This window comes from Gossypium hirsutum, chromosome A06, assembly GCF_007990345.1.
Source record: "Gossypium hirsutum isolate 1008001.06 chromosome A06, Gossypium_hirsutum_v2.1, whole genome shotgun sequence".
In the NCBI taxonomy this organism is placed as follows: domain Eukaryota; kingdom Viridiplantae; phylum Streptophyta; class Magnoliopsida; order Malvales; family Malvaceae; genus Gossypium; species Gossypium hirsutum.
The window spans coordinates 91,364,467-91,390,324 of NC_053429.1; the positions used below are offsets into that span (position 1 = coordinate 91,364,467).

Here is a 25,858-nt window from a genome sequence, read left to right on the forward strand (position 1 = left end):
ATGTGTAAAGAGAGGAATTTAGGTTGTATATATATATTCATGATTATATTGAATCTAAGAGACTATGTTAGTTATTTAGGAGTTTCGGCCATAGTATTATAGTGAATATTATTTTGAACAAGGGTTTTAATTATAATAGATTGGTGTAAATGTTTTGAGTGAGGTAACACTAATAAGATGAATTGAGAAACGATTTCTCAAATGTCTAAAATGATATTCGGCTTAGGCATGTAAGCATGTCTAGTCGGTGTTGAATGTTTTAATTAGGGAAGGTTATAAATTGAGTTTAGCGTTAAATGAAACATTTGATCAGATACATAGTGCCGAATGTGTTTGAATGTGAATTACCAAATACATAAACTTGATAATGCTATAATGGTAGACTTAATCGGACTTTTGCATTTTGAGTGATGCATTTGATTCTTGTGTTAATCTGAGATAATATGTGTATTTTTTTATGAAATTAAGTGATGGTTGTGTAATTCGAAAATGCAAGGTAATACGCTAGTAATATTTTCGATTGTGCACGAGTAGAGCATATGTATGATGTTTAAATAGCTAGTTAATAAAATCATTTGTACTTAATGGCACGATATACATGTATTAAATTGAATTGTTAAATTGATAAGAAATTAAATAGATCTATTTGTTTGAATCAAGCTCAAGAGCTAAGAGGGTCTAAATCAGATAAGGGAAAGGAGAAAGCAGTCGAGTAGATTACCCCCAACTGTTCAAAATATCCGAGGTAAGTCTTAAGTAGTTTCCTTTAGTATATAATTGACGATGCCATTATAAGAGTATAGTAGGTAAATTGTGATCTTTGGCTTGCACTTGAATTAAGATGTATAATAGATAATGCATGTATATGACTTATAGTTTGATGGTCACATTGAATTTAAGATTAAATGGTGAAGAGAATGAGTGATATGAGATATAACCATTGAGCTGAAATATGAATGATGATGTGCGTATCGAGTTTATATTCTAATGTAATATATGATTATTAAGTGATAAGATGACTGAGATGTGTTAAAATATGATCAAATATATATGAGATTGGAAATATATCCGGACATGAGGTCCGCAGGCTATATGCTGGAAAAATATCCGGACATGAGATCCGCAGGCTATATGCTAGAAATATATCCGGACTTGAGGTCCGCAGGCTATATGCTGGGAAAATATCCGGACATGAGATCCGCAGGCTATATGCTAGAAATATATCTGGACTTGAGGTCCGCAGGCTACGTGCTAGAAAAATATCCAGGTTAAAGACCCGCAGGCTTATTCTAGTAATGTATTCCGAGCTCTAAGATTTGACAAATCCGATGCCAGTAAGTTAAGTAAGATTTCGACTTCAAATGTCAGTGCTAAACATCGTTGCATAAGTATTATATATTTTACACGTTAAGGTTCATGTTATGTGCTCATATTTGAATTGATTTCTAAGTGATTTACTAATATCAAAGAAATATATATATATGTGTGTGTGTGTGTCTGTGTGTGTGTGTAAATGAATTCGGTATTTGAGGATAAGAAAACAATATAATTGGTTATTGTAAGTCATCATATGAAAGAACGTAATTAAAGGTATTAGTATAATCTTTGTAAATAGTGAAATATGTGCAAGGAGTTTCTTGTGTATACATACATTTATATTCGGCCAATGGGTTTTGTAACTAATGTGCTGGTGTATATTTGGTCAAGTGAATTACAATTAGAATACAAGTTTTGTGATTCTCAATGTTCAATTTTAATGACAAGCTTTAATAGTATGAATTGCTTAAAACTTTCTAAGCCTCAAAAGCTTACTCAAATTCTTATTTCTCTGTTTTATAGATTGTTGACTCTGGTCGCCGACTCGGGGATCGTCAGCAGTTCTTCATACTATCGATCTTTTTGGTACAGTTATATTTTGGACTCGATATGGCATGTATAGATTAGGTTGTTGACGAATAGGTTTTGAAATTGTAAATATTTTGGCTATATGAAAATGGCATTTATAACTCAAGGTTCAGTATGTATTCAGCTAAATTTCTTCTTTTATTGTTAATTTTGTGAATGAAAAATTAAATGTTTAGCTCAATAATACCTTATAGCCTAAACCGGCGATCGGACTTAGGCTTGAGGTGTTACATTTTATTAGTATCAGAGCTACAGTTTAATCGATTCTAGGACTAACGTAGAGTGTTTGAGTCTAGCTATACATGCCATATAGTATTAATACGATAGTATGATGAATTCTGATAGTTAAAAATGTGTTTTCGTATAGTAATGGATCTCGATCCCAATCGAGCGGTAGCTGATGATGTTGAGAGTGTAGCGCCTGCTCCCACGCATGGGACAGCGCCGATGGACTCTCAACCTATTGCAAGTAATCAGAACGACGAGGCTAGACAGGCTTTCTATAGTGTATTGAATGATTGGTTCAACCAATACATTCGAACCAATACGGCTGTTCCACAACCTCCACTCCCGAATAGTACATCCCCTGCACCTACGATACCTTTGGTAACTGATCAGACGAAGTTAAATAAGCCCCCGGTTGACAGAATCCGAAAGCACGGGGCTACAGAATTTAAAGCTCCAGATAGTGATGATGCCGAGCAAGCTGAATTTTGGTTGGACAACACTATTCGAGTACTTGATGAACTATCTTGCACACCCGATGAATGCCTGAAATGTGGTATATTCTTCCTACGTGACTCTGCTTACTATTGGTGGAACACATTGGTTTCTGTTGTACCTAGAGAACGGGTGACGTGGGAGTTCTTCCAAACTGAATTCTGAAAAAAATATATCAGTCAGAGGTTCATTGATCAGAAACAAAAAGAATTTCTTGAGCTTAAACAGGGTTCCATGTCAGTTACTGATTATGAACGGAAGTTTGTTAGACTCAGTAGATATGCTCGGGATAGTATCGTTTGAGGCTATTATGTGTAAACGTTTTGAAGATGGGCTGAATGAAGATATAAAGATGTTTGTTGGCATTCCTAAAATACGAGAGTTCGAAATACTTGTCGAGCGAACTTGCAAGGCCGAAGAGCTTAGTAAAGAAAAAAGGAAAGCTGATGTCAAAGCTGAAGAATTTCGTAAAAGATCTTCAGGAAAGTCTTTTCAGCAATCATCGAAGAAATTTCGAGATGATTCTGGCCGATCAAAGAATATTTTGAGTTTTTCCAGACGAGACCGCAATCGACCCCCTGTGAGTACACGAGCCACTTCAGTTGCCAGTGTTGGAAATGATCGTCGAGACAGGACAAAGTGCAAGTATTCTGATAAATAGCATTCGGGGAGTTGTAGATTTCATGACCGCTCCTGTTATAAATGCGGGTCAGCCGACCATTTTATTAAAGACTGCCCAAGATTATCCGAGGAAAATGTGAACCAAAATGGGAAACCGAGTATTACAGCACGAGGTAGACCACCTAGGAATACGAAGAATGCTAGTGGCGGTCAGAGAGGGTCTAGAGATGCTACAACCAGATCTGAGGCTCGTGCTCCTGCTAGAGCTTATGCTATACTCGCACGCGAGGATGCTTCTTCGCCTAATGTTATTACCGGTACTTTCACTCTCTTTGATACTGATGTGATTGCTTTGATTGACCCTGGTTCTACTCATTCATATGTATGTGAGACTTTAGCATCCAGTAAGACTCTACCTGTTGAGTCTACTGAGTTCGTAGTTCGAGTGCCAAATCCCTTGGGTCAATATGTGTTAGTCGACAAAGTGTGCAGGAAATGTCCCCTGATAATCCGAGGTTCCTGTTTTCTGGCCGATTTGATGCTTTTACCGTTTAATGAATTTGATGTTATTCTCGGTATGGATTGGTTGACCGTTCATGATGCAGTTGTGAATAACAAAAGAAGGACTATTGATTTGAGATGTACAAATGATGAGATAATTCGAGTTGAGTCTACTTATATGAACGGGTTACCAGCAGTTATATCCTCGATGTTGGCTCAGAAATATGTCAAAAAGGGGTGTGAGGCGTATCTTGCGTACGTACTTGATAGTAAAGAATCAGAAAAGAAGCTTGAATCAGTATCAGTGGTTTGTGAGTATCCAGATGTTTTTCCCGAGGAATTGCCAGGGTTACCACCTGTTCGGGAGGTAGAGTTTGGTATTGAACTTATACCTGGGACTACACCAATTTCGATAGCGACGTACCGTATGGCACCAACAGAATTGAAGGAATTGAAAACTCAGTTGCAAGAGCTGACGGATAGAGGTTTCGCTCGACCAAGTTTCTCACCTTTGGGTGCACCAGTATTTTTCGTGAAAAAGAAGGATGAAACCATGAGATTGTGCATCGACTATCATCAGTTGAATAAAGTGACGATAAAGAATAAATATCCATTACAGCGTATTGATGATTTGTTTGATCAGCTGAAGGGAGCTTCAGTGTTTTCAAAGATAGATTTGAGATCGAGTTATTATCAGTTGCGAGTTCGAGATTCAGATATACCTAAAACTGATTTCAGAACGAGATACGGTCACTACGAGTTCTTAGTGATGCCGTTTGGGCTCACTAATGCCCCTGCAGTATTTATGGATTTGATGTACCGAATTTTCAGGTAGTATTTAGACCGATTTGTAGTTGTGTTTATAGATGACATCTTGATTTATTCACACGATGAAACTGAACACACCGAGCGCTTGAGATTAGTGTTGTAGATTTTACAGGATAAGCAGTTATATGCTAAGTTCAGTAAATGTGAGTTATGTTGAGAGAAGTTAGCTTTTTGGGACATGTAGTATCCGCATCGGGAATTCGAGTTGATCCAAGCAAAATTTCAGCCATACTTGATTGGAAGCCCCCGAGAAATATTACTGAAGTTCGAAGCTTTTTGGGGCTTGCTGGTTACTACAGACGGTTTGTAAAAGGTTTCTCGATGATAGCCACACCAATGACGAAGCTACTTCAGAAAGATATTAAGTTCGAATGGTCAGAAAAGTGCCAGAAAAGTTTCGACCAACTGAAAACACTTTTGACGGAAGCCCCAGTGTTAGTGTAGAGTTTTTCATTTACAATGATGCGTCCTTACTTGGGCTGGGTTGTGTGTTGATGCAAGAAGGTCGAGTTGTAGCTTACGCGTCGAGGCAATTGAAGCCACGTGAGAAAAACTATCCGATCCATGATCTCGAATTAGCTGCCATCTTATTCGCTTTGAAAATATGGCGACACTACTTGTTTGGAGAGAGGTGTCATGTATATTTGGATCACAAAAGTCTCAAATATTTGATGACTCAAAGAGATTTGAATCTGCGACAAAGACGTTGGCTTGAGTTGTTGAAAGATTATGAGCTTGTCACTGACTATCACCCGGGAAAGGCTAACGTGGTTGCCGATGCTTTAAGTCGTAAATCACTGTTTGCTTTACGAGCAGTGAATGTACATCTGTCCATTTCATCCGATAATGCGTTGTAGCAGAATTAAAGGCCAAATCATTAATGATTCATCAAATACGGGAATCCCAAAAAGTCGACGATGAATTGGTTGCAAAATGAGCTGAATGTGTATTAAATATGGAATCAGAGTTTCAAATTGATGACGACGATTTTTTGAGGTTCAGAAGTCGATTGTGTGTTCCAAGAAATTCAGAATTTATTTCGATGATTTTGAATGAGGCTCATAGTAGCCGAATGTCAATTCACCCGGGGAGTATGAAAATGTACAACGATCTAAAACGTCGTTTTTGGTGGCCTGGTATGAAACGAGACATTTCTGACTTTGTTTCGAAGTGTTTGATATGTCAACAAGTGAAAGCGAAACATCGAGTGCCTTCAGGGTTACTTCAGCCGAACATGATGCCCGAATGGAAATGGGATCGAGTCACGATGGATTTTGTATCTGGGTTGCCATTGTCGTCAAGCAAGAAAGATGCGATCTGGGTTGTTGTTGATAGACTGACAAAGTAGGCTCATTTCATTCCTATACGTACGGATTATTCCCTTGACAAGCTAGCTGAATTGTATGTTTCTCAGATTGTAAGGTTACACGGAGTACCTATTTCTATTGTGTCGGATAGAGATCCGAGATTCACATCATGATTTTGGAAGAAATTGCAAGATGCATTGGGTACCAAGTTGCATTTTAGCACCGCTTTTCATCCCCAGACTGATGGTCAATCCGAGCGGATCATTCAGATACTCGAGGATATGTTGAGATGTTGCATCATTGAGTTTAGTGGTTCATGGGAACGGTATTTACCTTTGATTGAATTCGCTTACAACAATAGTTTTCAATCAAGCGTTAAGATGGCACCTTACGAGGCTTTATATGGTCGTAAATGCCGTACACCATTGTTTTGGACCGAGCTTAGTGAAAGTAAAATCTTCGGGGTTGATTTGGTTAAAGATGCTAAGCAGAAAGTAAAAGTAATCCGTGAAAGTCTAAAAGCAGCTTCAGATCGTCAGAAGTCATACGCGGATTTAAAGCGAAAAGACATTGAATATCAGGTAGGAGACAAAGTGTTTCTTAAAGTTTCACCTTGGAAAAAAATGCTCAGATTTGGCCGTAAAGGCAAATTGAGTCCGAGGTTCATTGGACCGTATAAAATATCTGAACGAATTGGGCCAGTCGCATACAGATTGATTTTATCCCCTGAACTTGAGAAGATTCACAACGTTTTTCATGTCTCGATGCTTCGACGTTATAGATCCGATCCATCGCACACAATTAAATGAAGTTTGAACTAGTTAATACTTAATTGTTAGTATTTATATATGAAATAGATGAACTTGGACTTGTTGAGTTACTTGAACAAATTCGGCCTTGTAAATGATTTTAAGGGTATAAATCTTGAATAATACTATGCATAGGTTTCGGCTTTGATAGTACTTATATAAGTTTAATTAGTTCAATTTTGATAATATGGTATGAAGTGATAAGTAATTATATAATGGTAGCTTAAGATAAACAACATTCGGCTATGAATTTTTGGTTAAATTTTTTTAATGTTGATGTTAAATTGAAAATGGATGTTAATTGAGTTATGAAAATTGCTTAACAATGAAAAGAACATGAGCTTAATGCTTAAGTCGCATTCGGCTTTGGAGTAAGTTAATTTAGGTAGGAAATGAATTCCAAGATAGTAAATTATGTGTTAAGAGAGGAATTTAGGTTGTATATATATATTCATGATTATATTGAATCTAAGAGACTATGTTAGTTATTTAGGAGTTTCGGCCATAGTATTATAGTGAATATTATTTTGAACAAGGGTTTTAATTATAATAGATTGGTGTAAATGTTTTGAGTGAGGTAACACTAATAAGATGAATTGAGAAACGATTTCTCAAATGTCTAAAATGATATTCGGCTTAGGCATGTAAGCATGTCTAGTCGGTGTTGAATGTTTTAATTAGGGAAGGTTATAAATTGAGTTTAGCGTTAAATGAAACATTTGATCAGATACATAGTGCCGAATGTGTTTGAATGTGAATTACCAAATACATAAACTTGATAATGCTATAATGGTAGACTTAATCGGACTTTTGCATTTTGAGTGATGCATTTGATTCTTGTGTTAATCTGAGATAATATGTGTATTTTTTTTATGAAATTAAGTGATGGTTGTGTAATTCGAAAATGCAAGGTAATACGCTAGTAATATTTTCGATTGTGCACGAGTAGAGCATATGTATGATGTTTAAATAGCTAGTTAATAAAATCATTTGTACTTAATGGCACGATATACATGTATTAAATTGAATTGTTAAATTGATAAGAAATTAAATAGATCTATTTGTTTGAATCAAGCTCAAGAGCTAAGAGGGTCTAAATCAGATAAGGGAAAGGAGAAAGCAGTCGAGTAGATTACCCCCAACTGTTCAAAATATCCGAGGTAAGTCTTAAGTAGTTTCCTTTAGTATATAATTGACGATGCCATTATAAGAGTATAGTAGGTAAATTGTGATCTTTGGCTTGCACTTGAATTAAGATGTATAATAGATAATGCATGTATATGACTTATAGTTTGATGGTCACTTTGAATTTAAGATTAAATGGTGAAGAGATTGAGTGATATGAGATATAACCATTGAGCTGAAATGTGAATGATGATGTGCGTATCGAGTTTATATTCGAATGTAATATACGATTATTAAGTGATAAGATGACTGAGATGTGTTAAAATATGATCAAATATATATGAGATTGGAAATATATCCGGACATGAGGTCCGCAGGCTATATGCTGGAAAAATATCCGGACATGAGATCCGCAGGCTATATGCTAGAAATATATCCGGACTTGAGGTCCGCAGGCTATATGCTGGAAAAATATCCGGACATGAGATCCGCAGGCTATATGCTAGAAATATATCCGGACTTGAGGTCCGTAGGCTACATGCTGGAAAAATATCCGGGTTAAAGACCCGCAGGCTTATGCTAGTAATGTATTCCGAGCTTTAAGATTTGACAGAACCGATGCCAGTGAGTTAAGATTTTGACTTTGAATGTCAGTGGTGAACATCGTTGCGTAAGTATTTTATATTTTACACGTTAAGGTTCATGTTATGTGCTCATATTTGAATTGATTTCTAAGTGATTTACTAATATCAAAGAACTATATATATATGTGTGTGTGTGTGTGTGTGTGTGTGTGTGTGTGAATGAATTCGGTATTTTAGGATAAGAAAACAATATAATTGGTTATTGTAAGTCATCATATGAAAGAACGTAATTAAAGGTATTAGTATAATCTTTGTAAATAGTGAAATATGTGCAAGGAGTTTCTTGTGTATTCATACATATATTTTCGGCCAATGGGTTTTATAACTAATGTGCCGGTGTATATTTGGTCAAGTGAATTACAATTAGAATACAAGTTTTGTGATTCTCAATGTTCAATTTTAATGACAAGCTTTAATAGTATAAATTGCTTAAAACTTACTAAGCCTCGAAAGCTTACTCAAATTCTTATTTCTCTATTTTATAGTTTGTTGACTCTGGCCGCCGAATCAAGGATCGTCAGCAGTTCTTAATACTATCGATCTTTTTGGTACAGTTATATTTTGGACTCGATATGGCATGTATAGATTAGGCTGTTGATGAATAGGTTTTGAAATTGTAAATATTTTGGCTATATGAAAATGGCATTTATAACTCAAGGTTCAGTATGTATTTACCTAAATTTCTGCTTTTATTGTTAATTTTGTGAATGAAAAATTAAATGTTTAGCTCAATAATACCTTATAGCCTAAACCGACGATCGGACTTAGGCTTGAGGTGCTACAGAATATTTTAATATTAACCAAAGAACCATAAATTGAAGCTAAATAAAGTATTTTCATCAGTACATCCACTACTAATTATTAGTTGAGCAAGCAATGAAGACATCAAATAAGAACATAGCATTCAACTACAACAAGCAATGTCTATTAAACCATTAACAAACTTATTGATAATCTAGTTATAAAATAGTCACCTTACTATGCTTATTATGAAAAGTGTTGGACTTACTTGACATTCCCTTTGCCATACACTCATCGATGAGAGCCTTATACTTTTTCTCACGAGCATCCATCATTTTCATGAACTTTGCCTCTCGACTTTCAATTAATTTCATAAAATTTTCTTCTGCTTCAACTATCAAATGAGCTTCTCGCTCTGTAGCCTCCATAAGAAATCGAGATTCTGCTTCCTCGAATAGAGTTTTCTCTCGAACTGCTTGTTTGGCTTGAATTGTTTGTATTTGCTGGACATGTTTTGCGCTCATCTCTTCAATCAATGTAGTGATGGCCGATGTAGATTGGCTTTCTCAGGTAACTGACCCATAGCCAAACAACCTAGATTTGGTCATCCCACGTCCATATCCCAACATTTTTCCATCCTTGTCAGGGCCAAACACTTGTGTATAGACCTCGTTTTCTAATGCAATATTATCTTGAGGTGCGAAAGAACTCTCAGGTATTGGCATAGAGTCTTTAACCAGCTTGCATGCTTCATCCTACAGTTATCTTTAAGTAGAAAATTCTATTTTTTTAAAAAAAAATTGATGTCAAAATAATTATAAATAAATAAATAATACCCATTTGTTTCTTACATAAACTTGTTCTGCTGCCTCTCTGCTCAATTTGCCACTCTCATCTTTGCACAAATGTTGAAATCTAAACTGCTCCAAACGCGAGGGTTCACAGCCTTCCTTCTCAGACTATTATACAACAAAACAATAGTTAACATTATTCACCAATGAGTGCAGAATAATTAATATAAGTTACATATTGATTAATATGTAATACTTACAAACTGTGCATTGAGGGTCGCATATCCTGTACAACCAGCAGTATGTGAATAATGCACCTTTGTTCGAGATTTTTTCGCCTTTTCTGAATGTGCCTATTGTTTAAATTAATGAGAAAAAATATGAGAGTAATATGAAAGCTAAGTTTATTATACCTCATTCAACAAATCACGTATTTATGCATCCCCTACTTTGATCATACTATAAGTGGAAGTAGGAAAAATGAGACAATTAATCTAATAAAAGTGCATACCACAACTTGTGGTGTTCCCCATCGCTCCACTAGCCACTTCCATTGATCATCATGCACACTAGGAGGATTGTTTTAATATATTTCTTCAATCAGTAGACCTTCTTGGACCATCTCTTTATAGTATCTAGTTTTCAAAGTCGATTTAAATTCCTTCCGGAGTTTTCCAACATGTGAGAGGATGTCAGAGTCCTTCACCTTATCTTGGAGATCAAACTTTTCCTACACAAATAACAAAATAATGTAACAAGTGTTCATTACATACAATTTCAAATAATGCAAAATTATTGAAATACATTAAATTAGAAAATGATTACGTACTACATACATGAACGATTCTTAATATGTTTTCCAACACATATTTAGAAAGATGTTTCCAATGTTTTGTATTCAAAGGACAGATAGATCCAGTCCTTGCAATTGTACCGAGAAATTCAACCAATTTGGACGCTTCCTTCCCAATAGGCTGGCCATATTGGTTGGCTTCTACTACTATACGAGTTCCAGGTTGAAGATTCCATATATCTTTCATGTTTGTAGGCCCTCGCTTTCTCTTAGTACCCTTAGTAGCCTCTGTCCAAAATAACAATTATATTTTAGATATGAAAATTGAAAAAAAAAATTATGTATCAATGTAAAAAAAATAAATACGATGCAAAAGCAAAAGCAAATTGTGAATATGGTAGAAAAAGAAAAAAAACCAATATTAATTAAATAAAAGCTTAATAAAAGATTTTATTTATCATAACAAATACATAATATTTATCATGGACAAAAATATTTTTGTCCACTAATACTCCATTTAATTTTTTCTACAAAAGGCTATGAAAATGCTTTTAATTTTTTGGGACAAAAAAACACTTACCATACTCTCAAAAATATTTATCCGCTAATACTCTATTTATTTTTGTTTCTTGCGCTTTCAATTTATAAAATTCTCATATAAAAAAATGAATGAAAATTTAAAAACCAAGAAATATTCTAAATAAGAAAGTAAAAAAATGGATTTATATCATATACAGAATCAAAATTGTATAATGTCAAAATTTTTAGTAATCAATAGCCAAATTCCTTTTTCAGCCTTTAATCCACCCTCCAACCTGCAATCTAAATTTTAGCAATCTTACATAGTTGAAGAAACAGGACACCATGGTAATAAACAAAGTAATTTACTGATAAATTAAACGGCTCACAATTATCATACCTGCTATAGGAACATTATCAAAACTGCAGAAGATATTGAGGAAATGTAAAAACCCATCATGTTTAACAAAGCAAAGAAATGGTCTGGAAGTTGTGAAAAATTATAGTGCAGCAGAAGACAAGAGGAATCTATGAAGGAAAGAAAACAAAACATAAAATCCGTACAATAATAGAGTGCAAAAGAAGAGCAACGACAAAATGGTAACAAATAGAAAGTTCAGTGGGGCAAAAAACCAAACACACAGTTAAAGCCGAAATTTTTTTGTTTCTTTGTATATTGTGAAGAAAATGAAAACTAGAGAAAGCATAAATACCAGCATAAGGGATTAAACTAGTTTAAAACCAGAGAAATAATAAGTGAGAAGGAAATGGAGGTACCAGTCGGACTTGCAGGAACTTATTCAACTGACTGAGTTGGAGTTTCATCTCCCGTGCTTTGACTATCGGTAGCAGCACTTCCTAAGTTGTTCGAACCTATCGAAGAACCCCTCGAAGAGAATCGTACACCTTTTAATGGTCTCCTTTTGCCAATCATTTTCCTAGAAAACAAAGAGGTAATGAGTTTTCAACACAGCACCCAACACAGCACCGAAAAATTCATGGGTTTTGGGGAGGAGGAAAAACCGGGAAAAATATGAATTTTCTACTTGGAATTCCCGAGAAACTTGAAACCTACTGTAAATTTGGAGCAAGACTTACCTTTTATTTTACCTTTTAGGGTTTGGCTAACAAATTCAAAGTAAAGGCCGTGAATGTCTACTGCATTTTATTAAAACAAAAATCCAAGCAAAACAATATGGAGAATGTCCAGCAAATCAAGCCCAAAAAACAAACAAAAAATAGACCAAGAAACAAGCAAAATAAGAATGTGGACCAAATCAAGCCCCCCAAAAAAAGCACATCAAATTTATATTCTATTCAATTTTTAAAATATTTAAATATTTTATATTCTATTAAATTTTTAAAATAATAACCTAAAAATTGAAATTAACAAATAGCACATCAAACTTAAACAAATAATATATTACAAGCTTTTGTAGCCAAATATACCTTTTTTATCCCCAAGTTGGCAAAAGTCCGATCCAACCAAAATTAGGATCACAAATTTTAATCTCCTCTAATTAATCTCATATCTCATATCTACTTCCTTTTTTGTTTATTATTTTTTAATTATTCATTGAGTCAATTGGTGAAGCAGACACTTTTGGTCAAAGCAATACTCGTTAGGTTTCTCTTATTTCCCATTTTTATACTTTCATTCTTCAAAATATTCTATATTCAAAATAATTAATAAAAATTCAAGTGAAATAAGGTTGGGATATCAATAATTATAAAAAAAATCGACATCTATATAAATATCAAATGAAGGTGAATAACTTAATTTTTAATTTCAATCTACTCTATCGTCATGCTTAATCAAAAATAAAATTAAAAAAACACAAAGATTAGGTAATATTAATATATGATTACACATTAAAAAAAAATTAAACTCTACAAACATAACTTAAAAAAAAAAACCTCTACTATCAGGACTGCATATGGATAACATAATTTTCTAAAAATTGTATTAAAATAATAAAAAATAACTTTTTTAAAAATAGAATAGGTGACCATCCTAGAATAAAGACTAACTCTAATATAAATATTACAATAATATTTTTAATATATTACCTAAATTACTCATAAATCTCAATCTCTAAAATAGATGATATTTCATATGTAAACATGCTCAAAGCACATATCCTCCAAGTTATTATAAAAATTATCGAGTTAAGATATAATTAAATGTAAATATATAATAAAAAATATATATATATAGCAAAAAAAATATCTGAAATATCATGCCGTAATAAAAATATACCTGGATAATTAACTGCACGTCATTGATATCTAATCCCCTTGCCGCCACATTTGTAGCCACGCTAATGTCATGAACTTGCCTGACCGAAACCCTTTTAAGGTGACCTGCAAGCATATATAAATGAGAATGGTAATAATCATGAAATAAAATCCTATTTACAAACAAGAAGATGAAGGCTATCTTTATTTATTTTTCTTTTATTAAATTTAAACATACACAAATTAATATATTTTTAAGATTATAAAATATATTACAAACTTTTAAAACTCAAATCTGACTTATATTGTAACACCCCGTACCCGAGACCGTTGTCGGAGTCGAACACGAGGTGCTAACCGACTTAATTCATTTACTTTCACAGTCCATTTTAAAAATTTCCAGGCAGTTGGCTAACTGCGTCACTGTCACCTTAAAAATCATATCTTGAGTTCCAAAACTCGAAAATCAGTTTCGTAATTTTTCCCTAAAACTAGACTCATATGTCCATCTACATATTTTTTTCTAGAATTTTTGGTAAGGTCAATTAATACAGTTTATTAGTTAAAGTCTCCCCTGTTACAGGGTGCGACTACACTGACCTTCATGCATTACGATTTGAATATCTCCCTGTAAAGGGCTTCAATACTGATACCGTTTATTTCTATAGAAACTAGACTCAAAAAGGAATCTATACATATATAGCATGACTTCTAAATGTCTCTGGTTAATTTATAATGAATTTCCAAAGTCAGATCAGGGGATCCAGAAACCGTTCTGGCCCTATCTCACAAAAACTTTAACATCTCATAATATACTGTTCATATGAACGTTTCGTTACTTTCCTATGAAAATATATTCATCAAGGTTCGATTACATAATTTATTCACTATTTAATTCCATTCCTACTATTTTTAGTGATTTTTCACATCCACATCACTGCTGCTGCTAGCATCTATTTTTAAGGTAAACTTTACCTATTTCATGATCTCCCATGGATCAACTAGAGTTTGTCATACATATACCAAAAGTGATCATGAATAACCATTCCCATGGCTAACCGTTACCAACATTTCCATACCTCTCGACGAACAACATACAAAATGATTATAATGCTATAATCAAAGTATAATTAAGCCATTTTCGCATGGCTATCCAAATTTACACAAAACTGAAGGGTTCATGACCAACAACAAAAGGGTAGTCCTATACATGCCATTTCAAAGTTCAACCAAAAGTATACCAAAAGGAGCTTTGATAGTGTGGGTGACTTCGACTTCAAAATCCCGAGTCCGATAGCTGAAGAACCAAAATCTATAAAATAGAGAATCAAAGAAACGGAGTAAGCATTAAATGCTTAGTAAGTTTTGAGTAAAGATTTTAAGCACATCAGAAGTATAGCATTCATATAACTAAACGGATAATTCCATATATACATTTTCTCAAATCATTCCTACTTCACATTCCAACCCCTATATTCATACATAAGGGATCATCTTAGCCAAATACCGGAAGCTCATTACTCGACTGAGCGAATATTATTCGAAGGGAATCAACTATTCCAATGCACATACGAAACATACCTCATTGTTGGGATTTTTCAAGCGTATTAACTGAAATTTTTACAGCAAGATCGCTCGTTCCCGAATCACGTACCTTCGGAATTTAACCGGATATAGCTACTCGTTCAAATGCCTTCAGGACATAGCCCGGTTATAGTAACTCACACAAATGCCTTCGGGACTTAACCCGGATTTAGTGACTCGCACCAATGCCTTCGGGCTTAGCCCGGAATTAGTAACTCGCACAAATGCCTTCGGATCTTAGTCCGGATATAGTCACTTAGCACAAAGCCTTCGGGACTTAGCCCGGACATCATTCGAATAACCATGTACATTTATCAATAGATCATGACACATCCGTATTTCATTTTCATTACCAAAGCTCAAACACAAGACACTTATCACACTTGAAATTTCGGCTCAATAGCCACATACAAAGAGCATGATTTTGATTTGCTTAAAACATGATCTAATCAAATCATAATCTAAGTTCCATTACTCGAAAACTTACCTCGGATGTGGTCGAACGATTTCGGCGGCTATTCGATAACTTTTTCCTTCCCCTTATCCAACTGTGGTCCTCTAAGCTCTTGAGCTAATTCAAACAAATTTAACTTATTAAAGTCTCATTATGCTAGCTTATGGCCGAATATGACAAGGAGTTTAATAGGTCATATGGCCACCCTTTAGCTCAAATACACAATGGTCATGCGCATTTTTAATCACATTAAGCAATTTAACACAATTCATTTGAACATCAAAAGAGAACCTCAAGGTACTTAGTCCATATATACATTAGACATTAGAGTCACATATGTACGAAATCACGAATCGAATTCAACATATTAGCTAATATTCCCCTTAGCCGAATTTTCTAAGTCAAGATAAAGCCATCAATATGCTTACCTATGGCCGAACATACACATCAACTTATGTACTCATTCATGTGGCCGAACATACATGTCTATGTTGAGGCCGATTGTAACACTCAATACATTCTACAAGTATGGTCACTTGTATTGACTAAACACCATTTTGTTTCAAGTTCAAAACTTGGCCCATACACATATATACACTAGTAAAGCATCCTCTCCCTTTCCATCAATTCAACACATGCATTACTCATTAATATACAAAAATTATATTTGGCCTTAGCACACAACTTGCTAGCCGATTCTTCTCCATCTAGCAACTAATGCACATATGTGCTCATTCGTTAGACTCTACTTCATCTAACAACAACCATATTTTCCCTTCTACTTCCTACCATGGCCGAATGCATCACAACACCATACCATTTCAATTTTTGGTCATGGTTAAACAAAGAACTTAATGTCTCACTCAAAAATGCTAAAAAGAATATTCAAGAATTATCAATCCACCATCACATGCACCATTACAAAGCTTCACTTTTAGCATGCAAATGATATCAACACAAATCCACCTTAGCCGAATATCATCTCCATGACATAGTAAAGATTTGAACCATGGGCTAGTTAGAACTCAAGCTAACTACTAAAATATACATGAATCTCATGGAGCAACCTCAAACATACCTTAACCTAGTTACATGCATGGCCGAACCTCTTCAACATTTCCTCCTTTCTTTCCTTTTGAATTTCGGTCAAAGATGTTCAAGGATGAACACACATTTTTTTTCTTTGTTTTCTTTCTTCCATTCACGGCAAAGGGGGGCATGGATGAGACCATTTTTTTTTCATCACTCCTCCCTTTCATTATTTAATTACCATGCTCATTATTTTATTTTTCCTAACATACATCACTAACCTAACATGTTTGTGACATGTTTCCACCCATAGCATGGCCGGCCACTATGCTTTAATTTGGCTAATTTGACATGCAAGGACAATCACTTTCCCACATATATTAATAGGCCACTTGAACACTTGCCTAGCATATTTCTAAATTGTCTCACATAAGTCCCTACTAATAAATTTCACATACACTGACCAAATTAAAGTATGGAACTATCACACAAGCATTTACGCACATCAAAAACACAGAATATAATCTTTAATTATTTATAAGACTCGGTTTCGTGGTCCCGAAACCACTCTCCGACTAGGGTCAATTTAGGGCTGTCACATATATATCAAATAAGTATAATTTTTCTATCCAAGTAAATTTTTTAAGTTTAAATCAAAGTTAAAACTTAAAACAATAAACAAGTCTAAGTTATAAATTAGATACTGGGCAAGGTGTAGGTAAGGCAATTTATGGGCACACTTATTGAAGCAATTTACTACATCATACATTTCCTTGAGAAGGGAATGACAGAAGGTCCCATCACACACTAGACAATCAATAATTTTCCATTGGAACGGGACTGAAGCAGCAAATGTTAGAGATGAGGAAAAGAAAAATACTAGTAATGTTATCCGTATCAAATCATGAAGGGAATATATAAGAAAAGAAGAAAAGTAGGAAGAAATTAAAATATAAAAATGGACATCATAGAAATATCATTCCTGGTTGACTCACAGCTAAAGATAAATTGATAAGAAGCATCAACTCTTTAAGTGGACTCGCCAAAGGTTTCAAAATGATTAAATAAGGATCTAATATTTTCAAACCAAATGTCTAATGTAGTAAACACATAAACTGTAGACTTCCCATTTTCAAAGAGGAACCCCCAAATGCCAAAACAGATTAACAATTATCAGAATGTAGGTCAGGCAAGTATGTATAATATGAATATAAAAATGTCTTCAAATATAAAAATGAACATACATAGATGTTAATATAATAATATGAATGTCATCTTCATTTAAGTGCTCTGTTTCTTTTGGGCCATTCATTCTGCTATAATGCATTAAAAATATCAATTACACTAAATATTTGCACTTCAAAACATCGTTCTTGTTCAAATTAAAACTAAAATTATTAAGTCACAATTTGATGATCACACTGCGGATATTCATCATCTTCTACAAGGGTTTCAACGCTTAGATTGAACAAATCTCTTGGTTTTACTCCGATAACATGGAGCCATCCTTCACTCTTGCCATCCTCGACATAAAATACTTGTTTCGCTTGAGAAGCCAGTATGTATAGATCGTCCAAATCACATGGATCATCCAAATCACGATTCCCTGCGTGGATAAGCTTAGAAAATTTCACTATAATAAAACCATTTGCATCCTTCTTCATACTCCTAGGAGATTTAATATTCACCCAATCACATCTAAGCATGATAACCCAAAACCTTTCATAATAGTTTAGCTCGATAATTTCAATGCAATTTCCATAATAGTTTCTCTCGTCAGCAAAAACCATCACGCCACTATTTTGAGTCTTACGATGTTGCTCAAGTTTTTTAGTATGGACCCTAAAACCATTAATTATAAGCCCATCATATGTGAAAACCACCTTATGCGGTCCTTTTGCAAGAGCAATTACATCAGCATCAACTTGTTCAACTTCCATCTTTGGAACCTAACCATATAGTAGGAAATCAATTAACTCTTAATCTATGATCAAATTTCTACAATGTTCCCTCATTACATAAATAATATGATAAATTATTTTAATAGTGACAATTTACCTGTTTCGCAAGCCATCTTGGGAACTTTTCAACCAACCATTTGTCTTCTGTGCGTTTACTAATTTGAATGCCACCATAAACAGCTCGCTCAGACTCCAAAAATTCCCTATAATATATTCAGTATACAAATTATGTGATAACTTTATTTGTCTATTGGTTAAGAAAAAGATTCGAATGACAAGATTTTCCTCAGGAAACTCACTGACGATATGGTGATAACTTATCGCTGTGCAATAAAACATAGCGGTTTGCTTGTGAAAGACTTTTTGCGTCCAATATCTTCGTGTCCATGGTGCCAACTGGACGTCCTCCAAAAGAGAAAATGTACCATTTTTTAATATTCCCATCATTCCTTAGAGGACGGGAAAATATAGTCTCAATATCAGAAAAATAACGGGAGCAAAATGTAAGACATTCTGAAACTATGTACCCTTCAGCAATGGAACCTTCAGGATAAGCTCTATTTCGCACTGAAGCTTTCAATCCCATAAGATACCTACATCACATACATTTATTTTTACATACTTATTATATTCTATATTAAATTAATAAAAATAAAATATTGTGAATTTTTTTTGATATATCTCATATACCTTTCGATCGGGTACATCCACCTGTATTGAACAAGTCCACCAAGCTTAGCCTCCATCGGTAAATGAATAATCAAATGAATCATGATTGTGAAGAAACTTGGAGGAAATATTTTCTCTATTTCACAAAGTGTTAATATAACTTGTATTTACAGTTGATCAAGTTCTTGTGGATCAAGACTTTTTGCACATAATCTCTTGAAGAAATTTGATAGATTTGTAATAACACTTAGCACCTTCTTTTCTACAACTCCTCTTAAGCATATAGGAAGCAAATCTTGCATAAGAATGTGACCGTCATGACTTTTAAGGTTGCTCAACTTGTGCTCTTTCAAATTCACGCATCAAGATATGTTTGATGCATAACCATCGGGTACCTTCAAGTTCTTCACAATGGAAAGAAAAATATCTCTTTCCTTTGATGCAAGAGTGCAACACGCTTGCGGAAGGTACTTTTTCCCATTTCTCATTTTTGGATGAAGATAACTTCGGATGCCTATATCTTGTAGGTCATTGCGTGCTTTGATATTATCTTTACCACCACGTGAGAGATTAAGAAGGGTGCCAATGACATTGTCACATACGTTCTTCTTAATGTGCATGACATCCAAGTTATGTCGAAGAAGATTGTAACACCAATAAGGCAAGTCGAAAAATATGCTTCTCTTCTTCCATAAAGTCTCGTCTTGATTTATGAGATTTGCTTCATCTCCTTCTACCACCAATTCTTCAAAGTTGTTAAACAAATCACACCCCTCGTCTACACCAAGTTCTACCAACCCTTCATCTAGTTCTTCTCTATCCCTCTTTCAAGTTTTTCCATAAATGAAATTGACACCTTCAACTTCCCTTAAGATAACTTCCCCGAATCGTGGTATAGGAGCTACCTCGTACTCTATAGTGCCATCGAATTCACGACTTTGTTTTCAAAATGGGTGTTCAGTTGATAACCATCGACGATGACCCATATAACAGAACTTCTGACCATACTGTAGCCATCGAGATTCAGTTTTTTCAACACAAATTGGGCAAGCAACCCGACCTTTTGTACTCCACCCTGAAAGATTGGCGTAAGCTGGGAAATCATTGATTGTCCAAAGAAGACAAGCCAAGTGAAAGATTCGAAAACTGATGAATCAAAAGCATCAATTCCTATCCACAATTGCTTCAACTCTTTAATTAAAGGTTGCATGTAGACATCAATGTCGTTGCCAGGTCCTTTTTCACCAGGGATAACCATTGACAGTATCATTGATGATTGTTTCATGCATGCCCAAGGTTCTAAATTATAAGGAATAAGAAGTACGGGCCATGTACTGTGACTTGTACTCATTGTTCGGAATAGATTGAATCCGTCGCTGGCCAAACCTAGCCTAACATTGCGAGGATCAGATGCAAAATCAGGAAACCTCTTATCAAACGCATCCCAAGCAGAACCATCGGCTGGATGTCTCAATATACCATCTTTGGTTCGTCCTTCTTTTGCCATCTTATGGATTGTGATGTCTTGGAGGATTGAAATAATCTTTTAAGTCTAGGAATCAAAAGAAAGTACCGTAATACCTTGGCAGGCTTAGGACGACAACAACTATCATCAACTTGTTCATTTACATCCAACTCATTAGAAGATTACCACCTTGAGCTTTTACAGACATCACAACTGATCTTTTTATTAACATCGCCCCAGTATAACATACAATCATTCGGGCATGCGTCAATCTTCACATACCCAAGATTTAGTACAAAAATCTTTTTCTTCGCTTCATAATATTTAGTCGGGATTGTGTTTCCATCTAGAAATGCCTCATTTAAAAACTCTAATAAACATGTCAAAGATTTTGCTGACCATTCAAAAAGTGCTTTAAAGTGGTAAAGCCGAAGTAAGAATGAGACGCATGAAAACTTGACACAACCAGGATAGAGCGGAATATCACAATCATCTAAAAGAGTAGTTGCTCTCTCTGTAGTCCTTTGGGCCTCATTAAAATCATCCTCCTAACCATTATTCTGAAACTCCATCAAAACTCTCATTAAGAGTTGGGATGTTGATACCTAGAGCATCCGTTATGAGATCTCTTAAATCGGCTTCGTTGTCTTGTGATTGCGTACAAATTGATGGAGAAGTTCTCACTGTTTGGTCGGTTTGCACCGATGTTCTTTCAATGCATTCTCCATGAAAAATCCAATGCTTGTATTCTTTTATTATACCATGAAGACGAAGATGCTCACCAACAATATGTGATTCGTGCAATATCCTATTATTGCAAAGATAGCATGGACAATATATTTTTCCGTTAAAAACTGATTTTTCAATTGCAAATGATAGAAATCTTTCTATTCCAGCTAGGTGATTGGTGCTAAATCTTGGAGCATCCATCCAACTTTTATCAACCATCTGTTAAAGTAATTAATATTAAAACAGAGTATCTATTAATGCCTAATCCTAAGGTTCATGTGTGAAAGAGATGAGCTTTCTGGTGAACTAATAGCAACCAAAACTACCTAATCCAGAAATAAACTAACAAGTTTAAATATTAAAAAAATAAAATTTATCTTGATGACAAATGATAAATAATATCTAAATTCTTATAAATAAAATATTCCAAACTAGAAAAAATTAAACCTAAATTTTAAAAAAAGGGAAAAAAAGGAAAAGAAAAGGTTTACTAACCTTTTAGTTATATCAGATTCGTAAATCCAATATCACATATATCAAACGAAAGGGGGTGACTTAAAGAACAAATCAATTAGATACGTTAAAGAAAAATTTTGAAGTCAGCAATACGTTCCACATCTATGTTAACCGTTTTAATCATTTTTATTACTTTTATTATTTTATTTTCACATGAATTATGGTTTCTAGATATAATACAAACATGAAATAAAAAATAATTAAATTACAAAAAATAAAATAAATACTGACATAAATATATAAAGCGCCTTAAACGCTAGATAAATTTTCTAGTGAAGATTACAACTTATTTATATTTTTTTCTCGAATGAAAATTAGCGGCCTTCTAGATAACTATAGCTTTGAATTTTTTTTGGAAAATTATTATTAATTATAATTATCAATAATGTCATTAAAATTACTTCTTGAATTGAAAATGGCCACGAATACTGCATTATATTTGGTTTTTTTTTAAATGACCAGACATTTCTATTGTTCTAGAAATACACTTGAATTTATTATGGCTTAATTAATTTCAAAAAAAAACTCATGGAATTTGATTAAATTGTTGATATTAACACGCCATGAAGACAACAAATTAATTTGCCTGTATGAGAATGACATTTCATGAAACTAAGTTTTGAGTGGTGATTATACAAAAAGAGTATAAAACTTTTTTGGGTATAAGTGGATTTTTCCTAGTTTAACTACAGATCCGATTATATATGCATGGTTTTGTTCAGGCCATTAATTGATGAATAAGTAAACAGCGTGATTTCACAAGTAGCTGAAAGAAAAACTAGAATAAAATAGGGATGGGTTCCTTACTTTATCACAGGAGACTCGTATAAGCCACGAAATAATTCCCACTTCTTAGCAACTTGAGCAATGACAGGCATCAGCTTTGGCTGCCCGCCTAAAGTCCCAACGCTGTATTTGATCAAACAAATGATAGAACTATTAGAAGGAAGCAAACAATGCCCCAAAACACACAGAACCAAAGAAACAAATTCATGCATGCCTTAGAAAGAATCCTGTAATGGGTTTTGTTAAAAGGATATCTGATGTCTCCCCACTACCAATCCTATCTATGTAAGGCTTGACATCTTCATAAGTAACTATGAGAACATTTTTCTTAAAGAGCTGCTTGTCGGTTTGACCATGGAGGAATCTCTTTAAATACTGGCTGACTATACTTACCTGCATTCCAGAAAGGCAAGAAGAATAAGGGTGTTAAAGAAATCTTAGGGCATCAAAATGATCAAGTATTTGTGAAAGCCATAGATAATTTAATGCGATTATTGTATCTAGAACATTAATACAGAAGGGTGAAATTATACAATTTAAATAACTATTTACACATTTCCATTCAATGGCCGATATAAAGTTTAAACTATATATTCATTCCATTCTAGTTTGAAATGAAAAAAGCTACGTGCCAAGTGAGAAACTGTAAACAAAGCAGATAAATAAATGCACTACTGTTATATTAAAAGGGTGGCCTAAATTAGAGGTGGCAAGCTGGTTTAATAAATTAATTATGAAAATCATTAATAAAACCATGTTTAGTCTTTTGGCTTCCAAGGTAATAGACAATAATGAGTTGGCAAAAGAAGAAATAAAATAAGGAAAAGAAACTTTAATAAATTTAAAAAAAAAATGCAAGAGTAAGGCATATACCTTGCCTGTTTCTTGAGCTCCCAAACTTATCCAAGCAGGAAACAGAAGTCAACGTTTTATGTACCATAATTAGGGGTGATATCCGTGAGGTGAAGTTTTTTTTTATTTTTTTATATTAACTTTTTGTGAAGATATTCATGAGATATTTCCACTAAAGGAACTCCATTTAACAAAATCTCTCCCTTCAAAGGATCGTAAAATCTCTCAATTAAGTTTGCAATCGTGGTCTGCAACAGATAAGAAATTTAAGACATCAACTATTAAAATCCTCCAACAGAGAAAAATGGAAAAACAGTAATAGGGAAAGGGATGATGATGTTACTTTTCCACCACCACTTGGTCCAACAAGGGCAACTTTCGAACCAAGTTTTAGTTTCAATGTTATTCCCTGCAATTCAAACAGTAATTTGTTTCAAATCATGAAGTTCGAGAATCGTAAAACCATGACTTAAATTAATCTCCTAAATAACAAATGTTCTCTCTATTAGAATTCGTTGGCCAGAGCAATGCCAATCTATGCACTTCAAATTTAACCTTGTTTTACTGTGATCTTCTTCAATTTTATCATGTTGCAAATCCTAGAAGGGCAGGCCGACTAAAACAAATCCATCACCATGGTATAACAAGGAAAAGCAGAAAAACAGTGTCAATACTGCTGATATTACTGAAACAAAAATAGAATTCCAAAACCGCAATTGTACAAAGAAAGTGGCCCTAAATATATATCAACTGTAGATTAAATGAAAATAGCCAAGTGTTCAACTAATTGAAAATTGTTCCCTGACCTTAAAAATATATAAATTGTAGATTAAAGGAAATCGACTTAATTCATCATTTAACACAAAACCAAATCAACCATACATACCCATGAAGATTGAGACAAATCTCAACAAGTTGAAACTGATTCACCAGGTTCTATCACTACAGGATTGGGGATTTCATGCATGGAATCTGTAAGGCAGGCTTTTACCAGTAGCTGGAGCAGGTGGTGGACGGCAGATGCACCGGTGGCTAAGGCAGGCAGTGGACGACAGATGCACCCGTGGCTGGGGCAGGCAGTGGACGGCAGATGCATTAGGTTTGCTTTGGCCAATAGAGTTTGGAGTGAGAATAAGTGGTTTTTTGTGGGTAAGATTCATGGTAACTTTACCTATTGACCACTAATCCCATGCCATGTCACCATCATTTAAGTCTTTTTTTACTAATTATTTATTATTCAAAAATATTTCACTTTCTTTAATTGAACTCTTTATTAAACTATAATGGTTTATTTATTAGATAAATCTCTTAGTTATAATTTAGCTTTTACCACTTATATGATTTAGTCCCTATACTTAAATTGAGCACTAAAGTAACGAAATTGTCTAATCAAAATTCAATTTACTTACAACATAACTCAATAAATATTTAATAAAAATATTTACGACATCGTTTTACAAAAACGAATTCACAAAACTAGATTTTTCAATACTACTGACTTTCGGGTCGTTACAGAGATGCAGCAGAGGGCTGCTGAAGAAGATGCAGCACTTTGATGCAGAGGATTGGGGAAAATTTTAGGGATTTCGGGGAAGGACATTTGGGGAAAATAAAATGGGGAAAATTGGAGATTTAAGGGAGGGGTGAAAATAAAACTGCGCCGTATACTGAAAAGTTTTTGTTTTAATTTTTTTTCATTTTTAACATATATTTTTTCTATTTTTATTTTATAAATTTTTTGAATATTGAACTTTCGATAGAAATATGGACTAAAATATTAAATTTTTAATTTTTAAATATTTTTGAAGATTTTTATAATTTTTAAATTAACATATAAAACAAATAATATCATGTCATGTGGATTATTACCTTGTAGGTTTTCACATCAATATTATTAAAAAATTAATTTTGTAGTTATATTTCTATTAAAGTTGAGATTTAACATTTTTTAAAAAGTCGAATCTTAATTTTAGTTCAAAAAATAAGAATCAAATTGATAAAAAAAATATTGAGAGTTAAAATTTATCTTGATCAACTCTTTTAGGAATTAAATTGATAAATGGGTATAGCATGGTCTAGTATTGTTGAAAAGATTTCTTTTTTCAATATTATTCTTTTTTCGATAAGAAATTCTAATTGTAGTTGAAATATTTATGTATGCATTATCTAAATATAAAATTATGTCATATAAATAATTTTGTTAATAATTTACAAGAATTGAATCAAATTAAAGTTCATATATTCAATTGCATATTAAACCATTATTCATAT

The 25,858-nt window shown here is 33.9% G+C and overlaps 3 protein-coding genes across 3 annotated transcripts; all 3 read right to left on the reverse strand.

Annotated features, from left to right (window-relative positions):
• Positions 1-9,476: 9,476 nt before the first annotated feature.
• On the reverse strand, positions 9,477-24,554 carry LOC107962284 (ABC transporter B family member 22). The gene is made up of 13 exons (XM_041115430.1): positions 24,510-24,554; positions 23,931-23,996; positions 23,728-23,835; positions 22,950-23,128; positions 22,757-22,858; positions 14,784-14,854; positions 13,565-13,668; positions 12,082-12,242; positions 10,829-11,073; positions 10,504-10,722; positions 10,253-10,345; positions 10,053-10,160; positions 9,477-9,966 (listed from the first exon to the last, which is right to left on the reverse strand). Exons 1-8 carry the CDS (start codon positions 24,552-24,554, stop codon positions 12,144-12,146), a joined length of 774 nt encoding a protein of 257 aa, XP_040971364.1. The 3' UTR covers positions 9,477-9,966; positions 10,053-10,160; positions 10,253-10,345; positions 10,504-10,722; positions 10,829-11,073; positions 12,082-12,143.
• LOC121230525 (uncharacterized) lies at positions 9,768-11,032 on the reverse strand. Its single transcript, XM_041115429.1, has 5 exons — positions 10,829-11,032; positions 10,612-10,722; positions 10,253-10,345; positions 10,053-10,160; positions 9,768-9,956 (listed from the first exon to the last, which is right to left on the reverse strand). Exons 1-5 carry the CDS (start codon positions 11,030-11,032, stop codon positions 9,768-9,770), a joined length of 705 nt encoding a protein of 234 aa, XP_040971363.1.
• Positions 17,563-19,091, reverse strand: LOC107962282 (uncharacterized). Its single transcript, XM_016898597.2, has 3 exons — positions 18,870-19,091; positions 18,668-18,773; positions 17,563-18,558 (listed from the first exon to the last, which is right to left on the reverse strand). Exons 1-3 carry the CDS (start codon positions 18,956-18,958, stop codon positions 18,007-18,009), a joined length of 747 nt encoding a protein of 248 aa, XP_016754086.2. The 5' UTR covers positions 18,959-19,091; the 3' UTR covers positions 17,563-18,006.
• Positions 24,555-25,858: the final 1,304 nt, after the last annotated feature.